Raw genomic sequence first — 27,037 nt, 5'->3', positions numbered from 1 at the left:
CACAAGTTATTATCTCAAGAAATTTATTACGACATTGAATGTGACACAAAACACTTTTATCATATTCAGTGAAGAAGAAAGTGCTATTCTTCCTCGCAATCGTCTAAAGCACTCAAATCTGTGCAATTTTCAATTTTTGGGATCTTCTTCACACACTCCATGTCAAAACCATCGAAGAATTTTTTGAATTTTTCCACAGCAATAGCGCCATCTTCATCAATTACCCCCAAAGTAACCATTACACAGTGGGTATAACAGAGAACCTCCTCGTCATCTGTACCAGCATCAGGATTTTTTTCAATTTCATCAACTTTCTCCTTTGCTATTTTGGTTTCCTTTATGCAAAAGTCTTTGACGGTGATATTAGATGAATTGGGAGGTGCACACTGAAAGAGATTAAAGGTGAAAAATTTTAGAACAAAAATCTAGAAATTTTTCGAAAAAACTTGTATATTTAAGGAACCTACAAATGAACGCCACTAGCATTGGTTAAGGTGCGAATCGATAAATTGTTTTATGAAAGAATTAAGCTCATTCCAACAATCAACGTTTTCCAACATATCTCACATGCAAAATCGACAGTTAATTACTTAGGTGTTACTCTTGATTTCAGACTAAATTTCAACAGCCACGTCAACAAGAAAAAAAAAAAGAAAGTGATTGCAAGAGCCGCACATTTCACAAGTTTGACAAACCCGTGAGCAGGTGCAAACATATCAACAGCAAGCCGAATATATAAACTAATCTGTCGTTCACTTATTGAATACTCGCACCCACTGTTTCTGAATATCAAACAAAGGGCCTTGAAAACAAAGTATCTTAAACAACGGCTATAAAGAAAATAACAAGATTAATGCATCCCAATAACCTTTCAAACCCTCTGCTCTACCAACTCGCTGGTATTATCCCTATCGAGTGAAGACTACCGTCACTCACTCAGAAGTATGCTAGAAAAGACGACAATGTAGATATCAACAGAAAGCGTTAGGGATGCTGTAGACGACCCCTCCGGATATAGAAGGCCCCGACACTCTGTCAAATGAGGCCCTCATGTCCCCCGTTAACAGACGAATAGCTTTTTCATCCACCCCAGCCAAGTAGGGGTACCCCCGTGAAGGGCGGTACTAATGTCTGAGGATTTCATACCGCCATCCCCTCAGTCATGAACCCATTTGTCCTTCTTCGACAATAATCAGCTGAAAGGGTAGGGGCGCTGGGCTCCATTCCGATTGAACTGAAGACGATGGTCAATAGTAGTATCATTAGAAAGTATGCTGTGACAAGAAACCCCCATGCAAGAGTACGACATCGACACCCAACAGGAACACTGTGAGGAAAATTATAACAACTTTATGAATGAAATTGTTTTATTTGTTCCATTTTTATACCCATATATTTTTTAATATTGTAAAATAAGCTATGTTATTTCAAAGCAATTTTGTTACATGGGCGGAAGGACTTCGGTCGATAGCCAGTTTTGAGCAAAATTGTAATTTTGTTCAATAAATTACAATTATTATTATTCAAGCTAATTTTCTGAACTGATCCATGAACTAAGTGAAGGGGCATATGCCTGGAAAATTCCTCTGCAATCCGAGATTCTAGTCTCGCTAGTTTTACATTGTATTTTCTCGACTTTTGATTAATAGTCCACAACACTAGTTTACGACTGATCATCTGTGGCATCAATAAAAGATTCTCCTCATACGGATTCTGTGCTCTTCATTTTTGTCTATTTTATTTTTCATTCTATTTCTTTGACATTTATTTTTTAAAAAACTCAACCAGAAATTTTGTTCAGATCATTTTTGATATTTTCAACATTTCATTCATTTTTATTTCATTTGTTCTTTCATAGATTTCAAATATGTTAATATATTTTCAAACAATGGAAGTGCGAACTTGTAACATTCACCAAAACATTTTCAACCACTTTCACAAGAGTACTCACAAAAAGCCGTCAAATATATATATATATATATATATATATATATATATATATATATATATATATATATATATATATAAACAAAAGTTTTTGAGGAGTGCCAGATGATGACAGTACTACCAACTGTCGAAAGCGCTCGCAGATAATTAATAGAAGATATAAAGCTTCAAATCCTCTTTGTAGAATTTAATATTGAAATACTCAAAATAAAGGAAAATTAGTTGCTTCAATCAATATATATATATAGGCCGTATTTTTTAGCATATACCACCATTGCTATCTCGGAACCGGTAGATCCTACTAGGACGGTTAAATGGAACAAAAGTTTAGGGATGCAACACACTGGTATTTTCAGATCTATAAAATCATCAACGGTTTATAAGATATTTGCAAAAGATTTTATTTTTTGCTCTACCGCCTCCATTTTCAATAATATCAAAAAATGACAAGAAAACTTTTTGCTTCATTTCATGTGCTTTATAATCTGTGTGAACTTATTTTTCAATGCAACGTTTCGTTCATTGAATTCCATCATAAATATATATTTTTTAAATACGGACCTGTATATTTTTTATACATTTTCGTAGTCATTATAATTACAAATTCGTTGACATTACAACATATGTATTTCTCGGCGTTTCTTCCCGAAACCACATCATCAATATTTGATATTATTGAAAATGGAGGCGGTAGAGCAAAAAAAATAAAATCTGTCGTTTTCAGTTTTTTGCAAATATCTCACAAACCGTTGATGATTTTATGGATCTGAAAATACCATTGTGTTGCATCCCTAAAAAGGTAACTTTTGTTCCATTTAACCGTCCTTGTACGACCTACCGTTAACGAGATAGCAATAGTGGTATCAGCTAAAAAAACGGCCTGTATATAAGATTGGTGACGCTTTTTTTCAACTAAATTAGTGAAAGTTGGGTATATATTATTCTTTGTTATAATCTTAAATCGAATTCCAATTGTAATCTGTTTCTGTATTCGTTTTGAGAAGCAGAGTTGATAATGCCTTTTTACAGAGATATGTGATGAATAAATGCTTCTACGTTGATTCACAGGTTTAATTTATGCTTCACAGGTTTAATTTGATATTATGGTTATGACAGTCACTAGAAACTAAACTCTAACTCTACTGAGACGACTCAGCTATTCTGAAGATGATTTCCTAAAATATTCTCAGCTGAATCATCTTCAGGAATATCACTCGACATAAACCACTCGTGGTTTTGCTGAATAACAAAGTTTTCGTTAAAAATGGAAATGTATCGATGAAACTTTGAGGTATTGTAGTAGTACTATTGATAACAGTACGGTTGTGCTTGAATTCACATAAAGGAAATAATTCATAATTAATAATGATAAGAATGATAATTACCTACCTATTTTCGATGAAGTCATGCTGATCCACTTTTTTAATTATCTATCAATTAAAGTGGTATATCATTTCCATGATGAATGAACTCTTTTACAATGTACACGAACGGAAATTCAAAAAATGCGTTTATGCAATTTTCTTCTATTTCATTTATTCCATAAACTATTTCATGATTCCAAAATTTTTGAGATAAGTTATTTTTCATCGTGATGATTTCAGTTAATGTCATTATTAAATGTTCACGCCTACTAGGTAAATGGCATAATTGAAATTTACTTACATAAATATCCGAAATGAGAGTAACCACCACAATAAGAAAAACAGTAAATATCCTCGTTGTCGACATTTTTACTGGCACGGGTGATTGCAGAATGCTCAATCTGCACATCAGTTTTTCTCATCACTTTATATAGGTGCCCCATTATAATGAGATATTTTACACAGTGGTTTAGTTTAGAGAGTTAAAACTGAAATAATATTTTGGCAAGTTTGTATAATTTGGCGTTTTCAATAACAACGACCACTCAAGAAGTATTATCGATCACTACAAATATATCTCGTTAAAGAAACTGAAAAAATCGTCCATTTAAGGCTTAGCAGTAAATCTGATGGAAACAGTTTTCTCACCCAAGAACTAAAGTACCTACTGTTCTTCGACGTGCCTTTCGCTAAGTTGGCATCATCAGTTTTAGCCATCTGTGCATTTTAATAGCATTTGACCCCCACAAGACGAATCAGCATTATAGTGATCCTTGCTATAAATATTAACTTTTGAAAATATAAAAGTTTATTTGCAAAACTGTGTATCAGACCGGAAGTCCTGGAAAAAAGCTCTTTGGCTTTCTAGTTTTCCATCTTCATATAAAAAATAAAGAAAGTAATCAAGTTCAAAATAAGCCATCTATAAAGATTTGTAGATCCTGCAATAAAGTTACTTACTTTACTAAAGTTACTCAATTTCATTGAGAAGTTCAAAGAATTTTAGCTGGACACCTTGGTGAAAATAAATAATTTGTGTACACCAGACTTTTAAAATATTAGGTGAACTACGATCACAGCAAATAGAAAGGTTAGAATTTATCAAAGCCTCATTCGGAGTTATCGTCCTATCTCAATCCTATCAAACTTTGCAAAACTTCTCGAAATTGTCATCTACAACCGCGTACATTCCTCAGTTCGTAATAGCATATCTCCGCAACAACATGGATTTGTGTCAAACAGATCCACCATAACAAATTTGATTGTATTGACTCAAAATATAAGTGATGTCTTAGATAATCGTGGTCAAGTTGATGTAATATATACTGATTTTGCTAAAGCATTTGATCGACTTGATCACATGATCCTTCTACAAAAACTCCACCAATTTGGTTTCCATAATTCAGCAGTACTTTTCATTAAATTCTACTTACTTCAACGCGAATAGTTTGTATCTTATAACGGCTATGATTCTTTTTATTACAATCCGTCATCTGGAGTACCTCAGGGGTCGAATCTCGGGCCACTTCTTTTCTTATTATTTATTAATGACCTCAGTAATTATGTCCATAGCAGATGATTTGAAAATATAGTTACCTGTCAAAACTGTTGAAGACTGTAATAAATTGCAACGACAGTTAGAAAATATACAGACTTGGTGTGAAGTAAACAAACTATATCTCAATGCATCCAAATGTAAAGTAGTGTCTTATAGTGGAAAAATATCAGTCATCGAGTAGATACCATTTCACGGTCACGAAGTAACTCAATTAAAGATCTTGATGTATATTTTGATCAAAATTTGTCTTTTTCCAACCATATTAGATCGAAAGTAAGTGAAGCTTTGAGAGTTTATGGCTTCATAGTTCGCAATTGTAGTTCTTTTTCAAACATATCTGCTCTATTGACTCTATGTAGTCTACGTAAGGTCAAAATTAGAATATGGCTCTGTTCTATGGTCTCCATTCTACAATTGCTATAATACATTAATTGAAAAATTTCAACGTCGTTTCCTGAAGTTTATTTACTTCAAATCTTATGATATCTATCCTGATAGAGGTATTCCATATGAATCTCTTACATTCAATATTGAAAGTCTTGAAGTACGCAGAAAACTTGCTGGAATAGTTTTTCTGTTTGAATTACTGCACAACAATGTGGATGCTATGGAGGTGTTATCTTTTATAACTTTCTGTGTGCCTCATTTCAAAACTAGAAGTACAAAAACTTTTTACGGCCGACTGGCCAGAACTAATTTGTATCTCAAGTCACCTATCTTTAGCATTTGCAATAATTTCAATTTCATTTTAAATTTGTGTGATATCAATTATGATTCCTTAGAATATATTGTTGATACTGCATCTCAGTATTTCATGGAGAATTTTTAATTTTCTGGTAGTTTTTTTTCTATTTAAAAAAAAAAAATCTGTTTAAAATCTGTTTTTCCGTTAATCAGCTGCCGCCCCCATACGAACGACAACTCTCAGAAGTTGAGAAACTTGTGCGAGCTGAGGACTAACGAGGTCTTACCTTTTAACGTGTGATTCCTAATATATTATAATATTCATTCATTTTCTCAAATTGTAACTTTTGTAATTTTAAGGATCGATATAATTTTTTTAACATACTTAGTTAACCCTGTAAATGGTTTTTAACTGTTGGGTAATAAATGCTATCATTATTATTATTATTGTGTGTCCATATATATCTGATTTACAGTATAGCAAAACACCAGCCTGTGGCTTGAACCGCTGACTCAGACATAGGTCGATTGAGAGAGTGAACAAAGCACCCACGTCGAACCGCCCGGCTATCGACCTACCTATATTTTTTAAGGACAAAACAGAATCCTACAGAAAACTCTTTAAGGCGCTGTAAGAGCGGTGCCTGTACGTAAGTAGTGATTCACGTTTGAATCGCTAGAGATGAAATTTATTTGGAAAAACGTTCTCAGGAAGTTCATTCAACATACACGCAGTTCTCCAAATGAAAGAGTTCTTGAACAGTGAAGTTCGAAGTGTACTGAGATGACTCTCAAAACGATGAGCAGCCACAGTCAGTCGCGTATTTCTGATATGTACCGCTCTTGGTGGAATTAAATGTGAAAAACCACTTAAACACTTCCCGTGAGAGTATCTATAAAAGAGAGACAAATCTCCAACCTTTCGTCGATGTTCCAGACTATCGAGGTTGCAAGTCAGGCAGATGGATCTTTCCTGGATGGAATCCAGCAGCTTCAAGAGGAGCTCCATGCATAAGAACAATAATCCAAAGAAGGTCTGATCTGAGCTTAATAAAGCATCAAAAGTTGCTGAGGCGAGTACCGTTTTCTGGTTCGGAACAGTATTCCAAGTTTTTGAGAAGCAGCCTTTGCAATTCCAGTGACATGATTGTGCCAAGACATATTGGTACAGGAGTACCCCAAGGCTCAGTCTTGGGGCCATAACTATTCCTGATATACATAAATGACTTGACCAGCCTTAACATAGCTGGCTCTTTCACGCTTTTCGCAGATGACACCACAGTATTATGGCACAACAAAAACGAGAGAGATCTTCATAACTCTATTTCTAGTGATCTCGAGCAAATAAAAAATTGGTTTGGAGCAAATCTTCTGTCTTTGAATTTGAAAAAAACAAACATCCTGACTTTTAAATGCTCTCTACCGGAATTGAGGCTGGGAAACGATGCTATTGTCAACAAAAACTACACAAAATTCTTAGGCATAAACATCGATCAGGAGCTAAGATTTGAGGAACATGTAAAAGCACTAAACAACAATAACTCTCCTCTGGTTGCTATGCGTTAAGAATAATCTCACATGAGCTAGGTTACCACGCAGCTAAAAATGCTTATTATTCCATGATTGACTCTCATTTGAGGTATGGAATATCATTCTAGGGTGTATGCTGCAAACAGCTTAAGAACTCGGTGTTTGTATTGCAAAAACGAGCAATCAGAAATGTGTGCGGTAAGAAATGGAATGAACCGTGCAGACCCCTTTTCATAAAAAACGAAATTTTAACTGTATTTTCCTTATTAATTCTAGAAACGTCTTATCTGGTACATAAAAATAAAAGTTCCTTCCAAAATGAAAAAAGTCACTGTACTAGACAAGCACATCATCTCAAGTTGCCCATTCCAACATCCACCCTAGTTAAAGATTCTATTGCGTTCACGGGAATAAAAATATATAATAAGCTGCCAGCTACCCTGACTAATAGTGTGAATCAAGCGAAATTCAGGAGGGACTTGAAGGTTATCCTAGCAAGGAAAGGATATTACTCGCTTGAAGAGTTTTTTGAGGATCGTCTAGAGTTTTGAGGAGTGTGTTTTTTATTGCCTCATTCATCGTTTTTTTTTATTATTATATACATTCCCAACTAACTGCTATATTTTAACTTTTATTTATCATATGACAATTTCACAAAAAAACTGTTTTCAATTAACAATCTCACTCTGTGAGTTATTTTAGTTGTATAAATCTTAGATTTTAAGCCCTAATTTGTTTATCTACAAGATTGTTCAATCTTTCAGATAATAAATGTATATCTCTCTCTCTATCCATTTTAACCCCCAACAACCTTATCGAAGCAGAAAGCTATCGTCAGCAAAACAGTATATTAGATTCTTGTTTTTTCAAGTTGTTGATATACGATAAAAAGAGGGTAAGAGATAATATGGATCCCTGGGGAACACCAGGGTTGATGGTGAAAGTGTTCGTGAAATATCCATCGCTACTTGCAGGGCCAGCAAACCCTCATGCCAAACACAGTAAAAGGCCTTAGAAATATCATCGTATATCATTCCTTTGAAAATAACAAATCAAGCGTTGTATATTGTCATTATCGAAAGAAATGAAATGTTTATGAAATCCACAAACTTGTGGAGATCAAATCGTAATGTGTAGTTTATGAAATGACTATGAATCTTCATCAAGTAACGGCCGAATCAATCAGAAAAAAATGTCTCTATTTATTTGGTATCGAATGCACTTTCAAGATAAAAATTACCATTTGGGTAATTTTCCCATTGAATCGGAAAGGCTGACTGTTTGGTATCGAAATTTTCTCCACTTCAAAAAATCAGTTTCAGATTATTTTGATTGTTTTTGGGTGCAACACAATCTCTAATATTTATCTGTTCTAATATAATATACAGGGCAACATTCTCTGGCAGCCATTTTAAAAACCAGATCTACTTTTCTCTTCAGCCTTATAAGACTTCGAGAATTTTCTCATCTATTCATTCAGAAGAATAATCTTAAAGTCAGTTGAAGACTATCGGTTGGAAAATTTTCAATGATAGGCAAACAATAAATGGACAAGGGAATATGTTTAGAAGAGATTGCCTTTTTTAATTGTGATATTTCTCCAAAAAACCGTTGCCAATATTCAAGGAAGAGAAAAAACATTATTTCATGAGAGTAATCATTCCATTGCGTGGAAGCCATAATTCAAAGTTAAGTAATTGTTTTGCCAATATTTCTTTATATTGCGTTGTTTACAATTATCAATGAGTCGTCGTTATACCTCGGAATCACGTAATTATCTTATGATACTTGGTGTTTTAACATTATTTGTGTAAATCACCCAATTTGTAAATTATCGCTGTGTACCATAATATCTAGCTGAAATAAGTGGAAGCGGAAATGAAAAAGGCTACGTACATCCATATATTAGATCGAAAATAGATGTTTCCGTTTCTATAAAAATATTGATACTGTAAATTGGCCAATACAGAAATGGAAAAAAACAACTTTTAATTTGGATGAAGTTATGAATGAATTCATAAATAACGATGACTGTATTTTTCAATGTCATATTTTCAGTGATAAAAACAAATGATTAATTCAACGGATGGTGAATTTTAATGAGTCTCAAATTAGATACCACCTTTAGGATCATTTCAACTCACACATCATGTCGCGACCATGGCGACAAACACTATTCAAATAATATTTTATTTGTTCTATTTGTAATTGTTGCCAGAGAAAATCGACTCGATTTGTATTTTGTAAAACGTAAAGACAAATTTGGGTTTGAAATCTTTTTTAATTTATTTTCAACTAGCGACCCGCCCCTGCTCCGCACGGGTACAATTCTGATACTTAATATAAAATCACCCAACAGAAATTTAAGGACATGGAGAAACAGTGATAAAAAAATAATTTTACCACCCTGGGGGTAAAAGGGGCGTGTTTACTAATTAAAATGACCTATTCGGCTGCCAGCGGGGCAGGCACAAACAATATGCTCTGCTGTTTCATCGTTAATGAGCTAGTCAGATCGTAAAGGTGCAAAGGTACTTTTTCGCCTCTGGTTTTGGTGAATTATCACTTGAGCGCAAACGTTTGCTAACCTGCTCATATGGGAGGTTTGTTCCTCCACCTGAGACAGATTCTGCGTACACCGCTCAAGAATTTGGTGCAAGGCGGTTTCATAAGGTACTCCGTACCCCGCTCTTGAGGATACGACTCAGTCGTTTCCTGGCTGCACCACCAAACTTTTTTTTAGGTTCAGTTATTGGATCAGAAGTTGGAGAGTTGAGAAGCTCTTGAGGTCAGTTGGAGTCGTAAGCTCGTGCATCTCCTCTGTAGACTTTCTCCTGATCTAAATTTACATGGAGGTCAGTTGGAGTCGTAAGCTCGATATCCATCTCGAAACAAACAATGGACTGCAAAGGAGAAACCAGCTCCAAAAAAAGCAAAAACTGTTTTTTGGCTGGGAAAGTGATGACGACTGCTTTTTGGGGTCGTCATGTGGTTATTATAATCGATTATCTTCAAAAAGGAAAAATTGTTGCAGGAGAATACTATGCATCATTATTTGAAGGCTGAACTTGCGGAAAAATGGCCACATTTGCAGAAAAATAAAATTGTGTTTCACCAAGACAACGCACCGTCTCACACTTCAACGGTTGCAATGGCGAAAATCCACGAACTACGGTTTGAACTTCTTGACCATCCGCCTTACTCATCAGATCTAGCCCCAAGCGACTTTTTTTTGTTTCATCATCTGAAAATTGCGCTCGGAGGACAGAGATTTTCGTCAAATGAAGAGACAATCACCTTCTTGATCAATTATTTTGCAGAGAACAACGCCGAATTCCATTTCGACGGGTTACAGGGATGGGAACATCGCTGGGAAAAGTGTGTAGAGTTTAAAGGAGAGTATGTTGAAATCGTATCGGATTTGTCATGGCTCACATCGAATGTAAATTAGAAATAGACAAAGTAGAGAATTGTTCGACCAAGGAGTTAGGAATAGCGGATATCAACAAAGATTCTGACCCGAATGAAGTACCTGATGATACTTGAAAATGGCAAATGGACTATTGTTTTTTTAAGGGTAAAACACAAGCACTACAGGAAAATCCTACAAGAGCGGTGCCTGTGCGAAAGTAGCAGTTCATGTTGGATTTGAATAGCTGGAGATTAAAATCATTTGGGAAACCGTTCTCAGGAAGTTTATTCCACATAAACGCAGTTCTCCAAATGAAAGAGTTCTTAAACATTGAAGTTCGAGGTGTACGGAGTTGAACCTCAAAACGACAGTCAACCTCAGCCACAGTCCGTCGCGTATTTCTGATATGTACAGCTCTTGGTGGAATCAAATGTGCCAAGCCACTTGAACACTTCCCATGAAAGTTTGTATAAGATTATCAATGTTGCAAGTGATGTTACGAGTATATGTATATAGGTAGAACGCAGTGAACTTAATCGATTCACCGACATCTTTTACTAGGTCAAAACAAAATCAATAAAAGCTAATACACTTAACGTTTCAAATCAAACAATCAAATATGGATGAAACAACGGATTCGACTGATGTTTCCAATATACCAAATGAAACATGTCATCCGTCAGTCTTTCAATAGGCAAGATGGAACTGCACCATTCCTTGAGACCCGTTTATATTTTCACGAAAATTTTTGCTCACTGCCAGTATAAGTTCGACTACCAAAGGAGAGTTTACATCCCCGATTTGTGGGCCATCGTCTACAGCATTCTCTTCAGTCTGACTACTTGTTTGCCTTTTTGTTTCGAACATTCTTTCATCGATGATTTTGGAAATGTGATGGCTTACACCTACAGTTTTTCCTTCGTTCTCTACTTTGAGTTGATTATCGTAAATGTCATCATATTCATGCACCTTTTGAATGTCAAGAAAACCGCAGGGGTTTTCACAAAATTGGAAGAAATCGATGAAGAATTGGCAGAAATCGTTGGAGAGCGAATAGATTCAAGGCCAATATTCAAATTTTCCATATTTGTTATAACGTTTTTTGTTGTGGATTCAATTTTTCGAGTGATATACGAGTTCAAGGTATTCTATAATGATGCCTTATATTATTGCGTGAGTACATTTTGGAATGCCATTTTGTGTGACATTTTCAAGGTAGAGTTTTGTGTTATTATGTATGTACCTTTGAGAAGATTTCGCCTCTTGAATTCATTATTTCAAGGCCTGAAAATGAGAGGAAATGGACGTGTAATTGGTGAGTAATGAAAATATGTATGTATGATAGTCCCTATTTTAAAAATGTTCGTCATCGATTGTAAAAATGTAAAACCCCTGCTTCACTTTCAATAGTACAATGACTTCTGAGGGCTTTGAAATATTTAATTTGTTCAGGCGGTAACTTTTGCGCTTCATAAGTAAATCACAGCGTCAGGAACCAATTTAAGGTTCAATAGCAATAATAATTCTAGTTCATTTGTCTTTCAGATCTTAGATATTATATAGGGCTGGATCATAAATCAAATTTTATTTCATTTCAAATTTAAAAGCAATGTCAAAATATACGTGGACTATTCAAAAACTTAGATGAATGTTCAAATTTCGCGGGCTACGTGAATTCGATTAGCGATTTTTTTATGTTGTTACAATCATCTTGAATATATGTTCACAATATCAGTTCTTTAGCATGTCCAGTTCGTTGGTGATGCCCTTATTCACCGTTTTCATTGTATAGCGAAGCTTGCGTAAGCCCGCTTAAAACTCAAGCCACGCTTAAATGTTTGCGGTATGCACCAAAGAACAATAAACGTAGCTTAGCTAAGAGCCAAAATAACTTGACAACGTTGTATCTTTTCGGGGATAATTACGGTTTACGCGTCAATTCTGAAATTATGAGAACAGAATGTTAGGTGAATTTAGTAAAAATTGGGGTTTTGATGGTTTAGTTTTACCTTGTTGTCGAAAAGTATCAGAATCTGACAAAAAAACATACTTACCAGTGAATAATTTTCATATCGCTATTACTAGCGAAATAAATGAAAAAGTAAGAGTTCCAAACTCTACGAAGAAAGTTTTTGCAATTCGATCATAGCCCCCTGTATTGCAAAATAAGATCTAACTGACCACAAGAGTACAGAGAGAAATGTTCTATTCAGGACTATCAGTATCTCGGCCGATGGCAAGCTCTGCTGAACAATAATACTACTATAAAACCACTTATAAATTTGCTGTTTTACATCTGGTCAGTTATATCTTATGTGATTGTAATAAAAAAAATAGTAAAAACAATTGAATGTTTTTTTTACAAATCGTTTTCTAATTCTAAAGCATTTTCTATGAGCTCAAGCACAAATAGTGTTGTTACCATCATCCATCTCCTCGAAATAGTTGGGCCTCCTAAAAATTCGAGTGGAAAACCAAAATCAATGATGTGTGAGATGCCATATCGACTTCCAGCATGATTTCATCATCTAATTCCATCATTCTGCAACAACTGATTTTAATTTCACAGGTCCGTTTACTTTCTACCACTCCTACTTCCAGCAAAACACTTGCATTATTTCCAAAACTAAAGAATAATAAGTGAGGTTATGATGTATACCTACATAAGCCACCGATATTGTCCGCTTACATTTAAGCGAACTTAAAGGCATTTGTTGATACGATGCTACAAAACTGAAGCGTTAAGCGAGCTTACCCCTTAAGCTTCGCTCTCTAGTATACGGCGAATACGGGCATTAGTCTCTCCGGCGTTGTCGTCATAACTTTCACATCAATCTCAATCCAGTAGTTCAGTTCAGCAACGAATATCGTATAGCTTCGTGGCATTATAATCTCCTCGATAAGTTGAGAAATTGACCTCAGTAATACGAACCCATAACTCATTAGAATCTCTTTACTACAATACTGAAATCCTGAAGAACAACGCTGCGCCGGTGAATACCAGCTTTGCAAATCTACGTCTTATTTTTTTTTTGTTTCAGTTGAAAAACATGTAGAATATATTGAAACGATTCACGCCATTCACAATAAGCTTTGTTCAATATGCCTCGACATCAACGACATCTTCGGAATACCCACGTTGCTGCTCTTCACACATGCAGTTTCATCGGCAGTGATTCAGTTTTACTACACATTCCTCATGAGAGTTCACTTTAGCTGGAAAGTTGCTGCACAAGTTTTTGCGATCTTACATTGGACTATATTCCGTTTAGGTTCCTTAGTTATAATTGCTCTCCTCTACCACTGTATTCTTAAACAAGTGAGTACCTATAAAATAATTGCAATTTGAAATTCTACTCTACATACCTATTTACAGTTAACACGCGGAAACTCAATAGATATCCAGTGTACATTCGTTCTACCAATGGTTCTACTTGCATATATTCGATGGACGTTCAATTCAGGTTGATGTCCGTATTCTCCATATATCATGCAAAGTCAGGCTTTACTAAGCTCGAAAATTAAGCTCAGCTTAAATGTTAATTTTAGGCCCCGTATTTACTTGAGTCAAGCTTTCTAAAACACATAATACATGTGGCAACGTCTGAAATTATTCTGCACGCAATGCACAATAAACCACAATATTTTTTCAGGTTGCAAACATGAAAAGAACTATTCACAATCTGCTCCATAGGACTCAAGACCAATCAGTGAAAGCAGCGGTAATGTTGTTTAATTTTTTTTATAATGTATACACACATTACATACATTCTCAACACCACTAAACCCTAGCGACCTAGCAAACTACCTTGCAACCTAGCAAACTTATTTTCCTAATAAATTTTATTCAAAACGCTTTTCACTGCACGGTAGCTTCATCAGTTACTAGTACTTCAAACTCTTCTACAATGAATTTTTATATAATGTATGGTAATGACTAAACTTGTTAGATATACATGATTAAATCTGGTAAAACATGTAGATTTTGAATGAACAATCGGTTACAATTTTAATATTACTTCTAGGAAACATAAAAAATCGGCCTTTTATGTCATTACTTAACTCGGACTGTCTTCCGACAGTCCGAGTTAGTTTCAGCCAAATTAATTAAACGGGTTTTTATAGTATTTCCTTTTCAACAAATGATTAACGAGATTCTTCATTTTAACATCACTTTTTTATTCATGAACAGATTTAAATGAATCAGACAAATAGTAAGTGAAGCTTACCACATTACAGACAAATGTACAGACAGCGATCAGTTACACATTCATAACTTATATTAATCAAATGTATTTTTTTTTTCAGCTAGAAATATTTGCTCTTCACGAAATGAACAGAAATTTGGAGTTCACTGTGTGTGGTCTATTTTCGGTGGACTTCAGAATGATTCAAATGGTAAGAAAACAAATCTAAACGGAATTCATGAAAAAATTCAGGTGTGGATGAGTTCCCAAAATGGTTCTCCAGGTATAATTGATAGGTGTCAAAGTCGTAGATTTGAAAAAGGAAATATACAAGGTATTTTCAAAAATAAGATGATTTTTGGCAAAAATAAAAGGTCACAGGGGGGCAAATCTGGAATAAGGTGGCTTTCCATTCTTCTTCCCCCTTCTTTCCTTACCGTGTCACAATATAATATTTTTTTATGCAAAACATATGTATGCCTACTGACACAGCGGGAAAGTTTAATTTATAGTATGATATGATTCATTGTTTTTTTTTATTCATAATTTGTGATATTATTTTCCCTTTTCACTCATCCGAATATTCAAGTCCGGCAGAATTCTTGTTTTTTACACTTCAATATCTTATTTATCCTTGTTTTTCACAAAATATTTCATCACTTACCTGTTTTTTTATTTTTCAGGCTTTCGCCACAATTGCAACATACGTTGTTCTTCTGATCCAGCTGAAAGTTGTTAAATAAATCAATCAAGATGTATGATCCAATTATAATTTCTAGTCTGGATTTCCACGATTTTTTTCATTCATTAATGTTATGCCATCGGGAACACCTTTCTTACCCAAAAACTAATCACTCCTAAAAAATATACCCCTTTCAATTTATTGGATCTCTTCATTATTTCTTTATTGAGACTGTCGCAGGTCAAAAGTTTTCAACAAAATATTTCACACGGGGAAAAAGAACAAGTCTGTCTAATAAAATATTGACGGGTAACATTTTAATTCACTAATTCCTTTCATAACGTTCACAAAACAACATTAAATGGGCACTAACTATAATAGAAATAATTTGAGCTTTGGCTTATATTAATTGTTTATTTATTATTATATGTTGAATATAAAAAAGAAATAAGATTTGCATCGATGATACGAAGAGAACTGACGTGTTATCGGAAATTATTTGTCGAGTGATTATGGTATAACATATCATAGTATATACTACGAACATATCCAACAAATCGAGTTCATCATGCTCAATATCTCAATCCGACTTCGACAGTTATCGATTGTTGGTGGTTTTCCCCCAGAAATATTCTATGCGAAAACAAACAGTGTTGATTAGTAACAGAATACTTCTTCTTATTCTTGGCTTTTGGGATGACAGTATGTCGAAATGCTACTATTGACAAGGAGTGATAATCATTTTGATAATACTCGCAATGCGCAATAGAATTACTCAAAAGACATCGATAATACACCAATTGTTCATGCCAGACCAGGTATTCACAAAAAAGTAATACAATTGAGTTTTGGAAAACACACAAAAGTACTTTTTCTGATCTGTGCAAATTAGCTATTAAGGATTTATCTATACCTGCCACATCGGTTCCTTAAAACGGGTATTTCCCAAAATTGGACAATTCAAATTTGAGAAGAAATCATCTATCTCCGGACAAATTAAACTGTGATTTTTACTGTGAACTAAGAACAATCTGGAATAGGATTAGTGCCAAAAAACACCAACCATCAACGGTTGGCTTGAAAATGACAATATGTAAAACAGTCGTGGTTCTGGTAAAATCAATCGAGATCAGCTATACGTATGTTTTGGTTAAATTAATTCAAATTATGGTCAAAGGCGCCTGAGTAAGGAAGTAACGATCATATAATAAGAAGAATAAGAATATTTCGATTATCTTTATAAACAATGAGAGAGAGAAATTGGTATTCTTAAAGTGGTTGATAATTCCTAATTCTAGTGAAACGAAGAGAAACTAAGAGGAATGGCTGGAAATCCTAAGCTAAAAAGAAGTGATAACGGTTTGGTTGTCGAAATAAACTCAAGTCCAGTAGGTTAAAATCAAGTTTTTTTTAATAGTTTCCCTCAAAAACATAAATATCTTTTTTATACTAAATAAACAATTCTCATTTTGAAAATTCCAAAATCAAATAAGATATTCAAAAAATACTTCCACTTGATAGTTTACAAAACCGCGACAATATCGTACTGTGACGCCCGAGGAAATATCACAAAGTGTTTTTAGAATAGGTTATATATATATATATATATATATATATATATATATATATATATATATATATATATATATATATATATATATATATATATATATATATATATATTTTAAATTATATCATATTTTTCAAATCAAATAACTTCGCCGAATGTATTGGAATCTCTTTTCAGTTCACTTTGGGAAGGTCATTGAGTTGTAATTATGTGATCCCTATTCAAAGCATTTCAAGAAACCATTGCAGTCTTGAAAAAGTTAATAACAGTTGGATTTTGAGAGACACTGTAGGTATATCCATCTCATTGAATGATCAGTAGTTTAACATACACATTTTTCAGAGCACAAATGGAACGTGTATAAATGGTACAGTGATAAAGTCTAAGGATAGTCCTCCTTTAAAAGATAGTGACATTATCGACTTGGATAGACAAAATGAAAAGTATATTTTCTACCATTCTGCACCAACTGGAGATATATCAGATGAACAACTTTGCAGAATAGCTGATTCTCTTTTGGATAAAGTCGAAGAAATTCCGAATCCTCAGTCAACTGTTCAGTCATATAAAACTGTACCAGCATATAGAAGTATTCCTGTATCTACAAATGGTCCTCCTCATGCAGGTATAGTAGTTGTGAATGAAGTGATGACTAAATTTCAACTGAAGAGGCTACTATAATTCAATATCCAGTGTGGTGTTGGCCGGGGAAGTAGTTGTTTTCCGGCAGGTATTTACCAGAACCAAAGGTTTAGGTAGTTGGGAGAGATGAATATTTTGAAATATTTATTTTCTTCAAACAAGATGTCAATAATATCCTCTCAAACTGAATTATTTTGAAAATTATTTTTTATAGGAGGTTGATTTTGAAAATAAATAATAGGAAGTTGTACTTAAGATGGATTCATGTAGTAATAGATCAATATCTGTAACTCAAATTTCAAAAGTTATGTTTTCATGTGCCTCATTTGGGAATGAAAAAAAAGTAAAACTAGAGAGTATGTAATACATTCAAAGTATGAGAATGATAGAAATTATAAAATAGCAATAGGGTACGATCCTTGTGGCATAGATATATGTATATTACAAAAATTTGCAGCATGTCAGTTTAACATAGGTTATTGAAATCTATTTAGAATTAATAACAACTATAGTTAATAGACAACACCCCAGTCGACACATTTTACTCAGATTCACTTTGGACAAGAAAAAAATCTAAAAACAAGCACTTCTCGTTGTGAATTTCACCAACCAAGTTGGCGTCTCTAGGAGATGAAAACTAATTCCTAGCTCCACAATTTCACTTTTCGAAACACATCAATGATTTTTACAGTTTTTCTGAACTGACGTTCATTCAAGTTTACCATCCCAATATCAATAAGTGATTGAACATCTTGCCAGCAATATAGAATATTGAGTCTCTGGTGAGATTTTTAGAAGGTAATGGGAGTTTCAGTATGGGCAATTGTTGCGGGTAGCAAAATGATTAGGAGTAGTTAGTGTATCTTGGTTCATATCACCTCAAAAAGGAATTGTCATTAAATGAGCGATAAATCCCTTTCTCTATGTTTTTCGAAACAATCGATCTTCAAATAGTTTCGGAAGAATGTTAGATCTTGAAATAGAAGGAACAATTTTATATGTGTGTTTTTTGTATCTAGAATTTAATTTTGTTCTAACCAATTAAGAAGTACCAAATAACTTTTATGATCGTTATCAGCTGTGACTGAATAGATCTTGTTTTGAATTTACAGATCATGGATTACTATATGGAAAAAAACGGAAATTGATAAATCCTGCACCTTACCAGATAAATACCAGTATTGTTGATTTAACGAACGAGAGTGGTTGCAATTCTATGAACGGTAAGTTTGAACTCATTGGTCTTTATCACTTCTTCATCTATCAATTATTTGCCAGTGCATGCCTTTTGCCTAAGTCCAACTCTCCCAGTTTTTGATAACTCCTTTCCAGATCACTTATATTTAGTAGTTAAGTGAGACTATATTACAAATTTTGTGACCTAATCTAATCTAATCTGCTTTTCACCAATCAGTTATAGAAATTGAATAAGTAAATATTGTTGAAATTAAAATGAAACTGTTGTAGTGAGTTGTATATTTGTTGTGTAATAAGTGTCACTTATCTACACAAAATCCATAACAGTATGAAATTATTCAAATTAGTATCCTCATTCCCTGGATCTCTTTTCATATTAATTCTATGTTTCAAAAATATATTTCATCAGAAGTATGTTAACATTAAGGTACTTACTCAGATTTACAGTAATTTTTCATTGCAATATATGACTAGAATTGAAACACTGACTTTCAGTGAAGAACAAGGCATTACTTGGAGCTTTCAAACCAGATTTTGCAAATGAATTGCTATAATTTGCTGGTATTTCTTATGTCTTCAACTTTTTTATTCATTTTTATAGAAGAAACAGAAATAGCCGGTCCATCCAACCGGACTCCTGAAGAATGTACAGCAAAAACCAAAGAACCCAACGATGTCGAAGCTGAAACATCAAATCAATCATCTCAAGAATGTACAAAAAATGAAAAATCTAATGATGCTAAAAGTAAAGGTGGACCAGAAACAGACAGTAGGGAAGTAAGTGATTTTGGTGTTATATAAGGTTCTTTCCAACCTTGAGTCACCAACAGATTTCCAACAGTTTGTAAATCGTTGTCAAGGTGCATGTCTGTTAAATATTGGTTTCTGATTAATTTGAAATTTCTGATTGGAACAGTTGATAGTTCAACTGAAATTTGGCATGGAATTTTAACCTAACCTTTAAAAATAAATCTAATCAAGTGTATTTTTGGAGAGTAAAAGAAGGTTGCAGTATTTTATGTCTCTATTCTATTTACTAATCAACATGGAACTGGTAGGTAAGTAGGTCACCGCAATAATCAATTTGTGTAATTAAAGATGTTCATATTTTAGGTTCACTTAAAGAATTCCTAATTTTTCCTGCGCCAGCGAATACATAATTTATTTTATAACAATTTTTGCAGGTTATGTAGTTTGCAAGTTGCATGAACAGAAACAGTAATGCGGAATACGCATGCGTCAGATTAATGGTTAGAAGATAATCCTCAAACCATTCTGATAGATTTCGAACAGGTTTGAATCTTGGATGGAACAGAGAACTGATAGTTCACTAATGGTTGGAAACTCACGTTGGAACGCAATCACATTACTGCGCAGAATCGTGACTGTCAGAAACTGTTTCTGACGCTGGTTGGAACGAACCTATATTCAAATCATTTATAAAAATTATGTTGCACTGTAATGAGATAACTTTCATTATTTAAAAATTTTCCGTCTCCTGAATTAGAATCTCATAGATATTTTTTTTTCAGAAATTCCATGATGAAATGCAGTGTTCCATATGTTCTGAAATGTTTGTCAAAGCAGTAACATTGAACTGTTCACACACTTTTTGCAAATTTTGTATTGAAGCTTGGAGGAAAAAGAAGGACATCTGTCCAATCTGTAGATCGAAAATAACATCAATTTCCCCAACGTTAGTACTGGACAATATTATAGAAATGGTAAAAATATTTTCATAAATCCAGGAATGATTAACAAATATGACTAATCAAAGCACCTATTAATAACCACGTGGATTTTGTTCTGATAAATTCTTTTTTTTTTCATTGTAGGAGATACAAAATTCCTCAGAAGAAGTCAAACAACATAGAAAGGAGTTATTGGAAGAAAGGAAAAAATGTGTAGAACCACAATCAAAACATAAAGAAAAAGAAATCCCAAATAGAGGTAAATTTACAGTAAGAAATGTTTCACAACTTTGGTTGTTTGTGTCTAACAGACGAAATGACAACTATTTATACAGGTGAAATCTTGAGAAACAAATCTACATAGAACATGACTGTGAGTGCATGGGTACAAACTATGTTAAAATGGAGGATATAAAAGATATGTATATATAAAAGAGTAAAAGTCAAGAATTTCACTAGTTCGGACTTCCATTGTCTATTATATAAAATGATTTGAAATCCCTGAAACAAGTAAAAAAGAATAATTAAAAAAGAATAGTTGAAAATAACAATTATATTAAGCAACAATAAACCTGAAATGAAATGATAGTAAAATAACCTACAAGTAAAAATATAATAATTGAATAAATAAAAATTAAAGGAATGCGAAAAGAAAATAATAAAAATAAAAAAGTGTAGAGATTCCAAGTCACGTTAGTTCACGACGTTTCGATTGTTGGTATCTACAATCGTCTTCGGGTGATGACTGGACTGATTCCTCCGAGAGATGACTATTTTATAGGTCGTTGAAATACTTTCACTTTCTCTACTTTCCATTTTCTGCTTCACTGATTCCGTGAGAGATGACCGATTTGGCGGGAGTTGGTCATTTCTCGTTTGATGATGGGTTTCCATATGTTTCGTATATCTACGCTGGCCTGGCTGAATACGTTGTTGGACAACATGTATGCGGCTTCCTTAAATTTTCTCCTGAACCAATGTTCCTCTCTGTGCAAGATCTCAGCTTGGGACCACTCGATGTTGTGTTGATGGGTCCAAACATGGTCTGCTATTCCTGATTTGCTGGTTTCTCCTCGCTGTGTGTGCTTCTTGTGCTCGGCAATGCGAATATTCAATGGCCTCTTAGTTTCACCAATATAGCCAATATTCACCAATATTCAGCCAGGCCAGCGTAGATATACGAAACATATGGAAACCCTTCATCAAACGAGAAATGACCAACTCCCGCCAAATCGGTCATCTCTCACGGAATCAGTGAAGCGGAAAATGGAAAGTAGAGAAAGTGAAAGTATTTCAACGACCTATAAAATAGTCATCTCTCGGAGGAATCAGTCCAGTCATCACCCGAAGACGATTGTAGATACCAACAATCGAAACGTCGTGAACTAACGTGACTTGGAATCTCTACACTTTTTTATTTTTATTATTTTCTTTTCGCATTCCTTTAATTTTTATTTATTCAATTATTATATTTTTACTTGTAGGTTATTTTACTATCATTTCATTTCAGGTTTATTGTTGCTTAATATAATTGTTATTTTCAACTATTCTTTTTTAATTATTCTTTTTTACTTGTTTCAGGGATTTCAAATCATTTTATATAATAGACAATGGAAGTCCGAACTAGTGACATTCATCACGAAACATTGTCAATCACCTTCAAACAAAAGTAAAAGTCAAGTTTATGAACAGTTATGAACAGTAGTCATAAAAAGTAACAACTTAAGAGCTCCTTAATAAGTAAGGATAAAAAATATGCATAAGTCAGTTAAAAGCTATCGTTAAAATATTCATCCAAAGTATAATAGGGTCTATCAGATAGAAATTGTTTGACTAACTTCCTGAATTGAAAGTCATTTATATTGGCAGATCCTTTGTCCATAGGCAAATGATTGTAAATTTTTCCACCGTTGTAAAATATGGAGTCTCTGGTAATGTTTTTAGTTGGCACAGTGAGTTTCAGAGTGTGTCTGCAGTTTCGGGTGTTGTAATGTGAAGAGAATGCAACAAAATTTAATATATACTTATTTTTTTAAACACACAGATTCCAGTATAAATAATGCAGTTACCGTTAGAATATTATGTTTTTTGAAGAAGGTTCTACAGGAGTCTCTTGGTTTAAGGTTTCCTATATACCTAGTTAAATTTGCTAAAAGGGTAAAAAGTTTTCTTAAAGAAAATGTGTTTTATAAAAGTGAAGAGTTCATACACTTCTTTAATGGAACATGACTAAGTAACAGTAATGTATTATAACTAAGTTTCTCCTACTATTTTACATAGGTTATTTTTGTATATATATATATATATATATATATATATATATATATATATATATATATATATATATATATATATATATATATGATGTGTTGTTTTTCCGGGTGTTCATCCGTTGTGTACTATTCGATAGTCGACGTTTCGCCATCATCTCAGATGGCATTATCAAGACGAGTTACTGCTTCGCTTCGAGAGGTGTAACACCTCTCGAAGCGAGAGGTGTAACACCTCTCGAAGCGAAGCAATAACTCGTCTTGATAATGCCATCTGAGATGGCATTATCAAGACACAACGGATGAACACCCGGAAAAACAACACATCATATTCTACCATCCGTGAAAACCTACATTGTAATATATATATATATATATATATATATATATTTATTTATTTATTTATTCATTTATTCAACTAACGGGCAGCACCCAATATACAAATATGTTTTTATAAAGGTGTACATAAATACTTATGATTAAATCCATATTAAAATTAAACCTAAGAGAAATAAAAACTAAGATTAAATATATATATATATATATATATATATATATATATATATATATTACATTTTAAATAGCTTAAAATTTGTTTCTGCAAGTACAAAATTTTCCTTTTACTATTTTTTTGACGACTGTATACAATTTTTTTAATTGTCACACAAGAGAATAAACTCTACTCTACTCTACCATATTGCCCTTTTCTGTAAAATTAATAGAGTTTTGAATAAAGTTGGACTGCACGCTCCCCAAAACGGTACCACATTGATATTGATACAAATGTTGTATTTTTACCAATTTCAAACCAATGTATCTTAGGTATCATTATTTTTTCTTTTTCTTGTAGGAAGACCGAATAACCTGAGTGTAATAGAGTTATCCTCAGATGACTCCGACAGTGATCTAACTTCTGAAGCAGATTGGAGTGAAGAATATGATGAAGATAACTGGTAAGTTCATTATTCATTTCTGTTCAAATTGAGTCGGTTAAGCAGTATAATTGAAATAATCTAAATGATTTCAATCAACACAATCACTTCACTTCTCAAGTGATTTCATGTCTCAAACATTTCTTCGGTATAAGTAATTACAAAATTTCTTCAAATGGATTGTATATTTTCAAATACTTGAAATAGTATTGAAAACAGTGAATAATTTATGTTCTTGGAACTTTGCCCTGCACACATACCTGACAGCATGCTTTTGCTGTGTACTCCCCAGAAGGCAGTGCCATATCTCAAAAGCTACAAAGGCCAAAGTAATAAGATCTTGCAAAGATTTTACCTAGTTTTCTTGAAACTGACTTTATAACAAAAAAGCCAGATGCGAGTTTTTTATTTAGCTTTATAGTATGATACTCGAATTAAAGTTTATTATCTATCTGAAGTCATGAGAATTTAGAGGACAATTTGTTATTCAAACTAAGCTGTGGGAGTTCACATTTGATGGTAACGAGATGGGTTTTATTGAAGTTTAAAGAAAGCTTGTTAGAGTCGCACCAGCTCTTTATCTTTTCCATATCTTCGGTGGCATCTTGAGCTAGTTTTGAAGGATCTTATCCCTGCCACAGCAAAGTGGTGTCTGCAAATAATGTGATGCTAGCAGTTATGTCCAGTTGGGTGATATCATTAAAATTCAATAAAAACAAGATGGGTCCTAGGGTGGATCCTTGAGGGACACCTGCTTTGATTTCTCTCACATTGGAATCTGTTGAAAGTTTCACAAATTGATTCGATGCAATAAGTACGATTCAAACCACCTAGTACTTATGTGCCCAACTTCATAATGTTTCAGCTCCTGCAACAAGATTCCATAATCAACAAGGTCAAATTAATGTATTGTTTTTTTTTCATGATTAAATTTGTCTCAAAATTACATAGCGATTGTCAATTTATCAATATAACAATAAATTTTTTTTTATTAATCTCTCGAACTGAAAGTTGTTGATATTTTTTTTGATGCTTGGATTTTATTCGAAGGTATGAAGAAAATACGACTGGTTACCCAGGGGCTTATTATGGTGGATATGGACACTGTTATAGCTGTGGAAGGAGAGGACACTGGGCTAATGGATGTCCTTTTAGATAACAAGTTTGTTTCTATGTGTAATTATAGCAAAATGTGAATACCTCTAGAGTTATAGTGTGATAGACGAAAATCTCTGTCATGAAATTTTGTCAGAATCGGAAGTAATCATCAGACTATTTATATTTCTGTACATTTCAGTGTCATCTGTGAATAGTATTATTTACTTTTATATTTTTGTAAAATACATCATCTTTCAAAATATTTTCATTTTTATTCCATTTGTTATGTGTTTAGATTTATTCGTTTATTTGTATACATCATGTATATTGGACCATATCAATATCATCTTGGATCTAATGACAATAAACATTATTAGTAATAATATTAAATATCCACTGAAAAACAAGATTGTATTGAATTGTTAAGACAAAATTTGTAACGTTTTTGCTAACAAAAGTTGGCCGAAGATCAAAATCTTGCATTTTCAATACATACAATAAGATCAAATGAATAAATAGTTTCCTTTTTCATTGTGTAATGATGATCGTTGATGTTTTTTTATTGAAATCTTACAAATGACTAACAGAAAATATGGGTGGTCCCAAATGAATTTGGGATGCTGTGAGAAAAATTGAAAAAAGTATAATTTTTTACAGATTTTTGGCAAATATCTCACTTGATACTGGGTGATCGTTGATAATTTTTTCAGTGAAATGTTTCGAAATGAATATAGAACTCATTTCCATCTTCAAATCAATTTGGATTGCCGTCGGGAAAGAGCAGTTTCTCGCCACGCTTTTACAAAATCCTGGCACATTGCACCGAATGGAAGCAAAACAAGAAGAGGACTATTTTAATTTTCATTTTTCTTCATATGTCATGTTTCCTGTGCATTAACGAAAGGTAACGTAACAGCCAGCTTAGCCACATGTCTTTCACTACTCGTAAATGACAGAGAGGAGGCAGTTTACTAACTGCCGCAGAGTTGCCAATTAGCATAGAATATATCGTTTCATGAACAGTAGTGGTACTACAAAATTTGAGTTTTTTTAAGATCACTCATTGAAATTATAACACATATGGATGGATTCATTGTTTCATAATGTATGCCGCAAGTTTTGGTTTGTTGTTTCATTCAACAAAATCAAATTTTGTATATATATATATATATATATATATATATATATATATATATATATATATATATATATATATATATATATATATACACATATATATATATATATATATATATATATATATATATATATATATATATACGTATTAACCCCCATTACGAAGCCCAAAACGCTACACAGGACCACTATACCAAGCCTTATACACTTTTGTGAAGCCCGTTCTCGGGCTTCGTAAAAATTCACGTGTATATCGTTTTTATCAGGTTAGAAATGAGTAGGGCACCTCATAAACGAAATATAGCCCGGGCTTTGTAAACGATGGAAAACGTCTCAAGATATACACCTTTAGTTCTCGCTATTTCAGGTAGGGGGCGCGCAAGCAGATATGTATAAAATTATATATATTGTGCGGATTTAATACGGTTCATACGAGTCCCATTAGATATCACGCATTATACAAAGCCCATACATTTGGCATCAATGGGTAATGATCGTTAGGTTTTGTATCACGATTCAAGCATTAGATAGACGAAACTCCGAATTCTCAGTCTCCACATTTCGTTTCGTTATATTTAGCTGGATAACTAAAAGAATACTACAATTTTTGAAAAAAACATGTTGGCCTAAATCACTCACTCATCCCCGGGTATAACTATAGGGGGTGTTGTTTATTACAACTTAAATAATTGAAAAATGAGTCAATTTTTTCGATATTGGGATTGTTTTCAGATATTTTCAGGCCAATGTGCTTTCAGAAATGTATTCCCTTTTCAATTTTGAACAAGTTTTCTTTTGTTTTTGTTAAGAAAAATCCAATTTTTAATATATGAAAGATATTTCATTTTTCTTGAGTACATAATCATGGCATCATTTTTGGGATCACTGAGAATCATGCGTTAAAAGGTAAGACCGTGTTTATCTTCAGATAGCACGAATTTCGAGGTTTCTTGTTCGTATGGAAACGACAGATGTTAACGGTGAAACTATAATTTTTTCCGTTAAAATGTTAACTATGGAAGTATAGATAAGAAAACGGTTTTCAAAAGTAAAAAATGACTCAAGTCAAAAAGTAGCTACTCACTCTCTCTCTTTCTCCCTCTCTCTCTCTCTCTTTGTTCATTGAGTGAGGTGGT

At 33.4% G+C, this 27,037-nt stretch overlaps 3 protein-coding genes and 1 long non-coding RNA gene across 9 annotated transcripts; 2 read left to right on the top strand and 2 right to left on the bottom strand.

Moving 5' to 3' along the window:
• Positions 1–6: 6 nt before the first annotated feature.
• LOC111506787 (uncharacterized) lies at positions 7–19,380 on the bottom strand. Of its 6 annotated transcripts, none has more exons than XR_012467782.1 (6): positions 18,742–19,380; positions 15,347–15,407; positions 13,862–14,071; positions 13,251–13,805; positions 3,613–13,121; positions 197–386 (listed from the first exon to the last, which is right to left on the bottom strand). XR_012467782.1 is itself a non-coding variant. In XM_074184115.1 (2 exons), the coding sequence occupies exons 1-2, from the start codon at positions 3,718–3,720 to the stop codon at positions 84–86; spliced, it is 411 nt and encodes a 136-aa protein (XP_074040216.1). In that variant the 5' UTR covers positions 3,721–3,765; the 3' UTR covers positions 7–83. The 6 variants fall into 6 exon arrangements, 1 of the variants encoding a protein (XP_074040216.1); XR_012467784.1 differs by having other exon boundaries at positions 13,870–14,071; XR_012467783.1 differs by lacking the exon at positions 13,862–14,071 and having other exon boundaries at positions 13,251–13,822; positions 15,343–15,407.
• On the top strand, positions 11,165–15,467 carry LOC111506786 (uncharacterized). The gene is made up of 5 exons (XM_023161990.2): positions 11,165–11,810; positions 13,537–13,814; positions 14,149–14,217; positions 14,804–14,893; positions 15,366–15,467. Exons 1-5 carry the CDS (start codon positions 11,165–11,167, stop codon positions 15,423–15,425), a joined length of 1,143 nt encoding a protein of 380 aa, XP_023017758.2. The 3' UTR covers positions 15,426–15,467.
• LOC111506806 (E3 ubiquitin-protein ligase CHFR) lies at positions 16,570–25,024 on the top strand. Its single transcript, XM_074184113.1, has 9 exons — positions 16,570–16,752; positions 17,112–17,222; positions 17,277–17,559; positions 18,689–18,799; positions 19,375–19,550; positions 20,306–20,497; positions 20,609–20,723; positions 23,585–23,687; positions 24,717–25,024. Exons 1-9 carry the CDS (start codon positions 16,687–16,689, stop codon positions 24,823–24,825), a joined length of 1,266 nt encoding a protein of 421 aa, XP_074040214.1. The 5' UTR covers positions 16,570–16,686; the 3' UTR covers positions 24,826–25,024.
• LOC141486339 (uncharacterized) lies at positions 22,168–25,638 on the bottom strand. The gene is made up of 3 exons (XR_012467787.1): positions 25,442–25,638; positions 23,428–24,534; positions 22,168–22,600 (listed from the first exon to the last, which is right to left on the bottom strand). It is a non-coding gene; the product is annotated as an uncharacterized lncRNA (long non-coding RNA).
• Positions 25,639–27,037: the final 1,399 nt, after the last annotated feature.

This window comes from Leptinotarsa decemlineata, unplaced genomic scaffold (genome assembly GCF_025532065.1).
Source record: "Leptinotarsa decemlineata unplaced genomic scaffold, Ldec_3_MD MMD2_tig00026354_RagTag_RagTag, whole genome shotgun sequence".
Taxonomy (NCBI): Eukaryota; Metazoa; Arthropoda; class Insecta; order Coleoptera; family Chrysomelidae; genus Leptinotarsa; species Leptinotarsa decemlineata.
The sequence above is the reverse complement of the archived record's forward strand: the minus strand, read 5'-3'. Positions and strand labels throughout refer to the sequence as shown.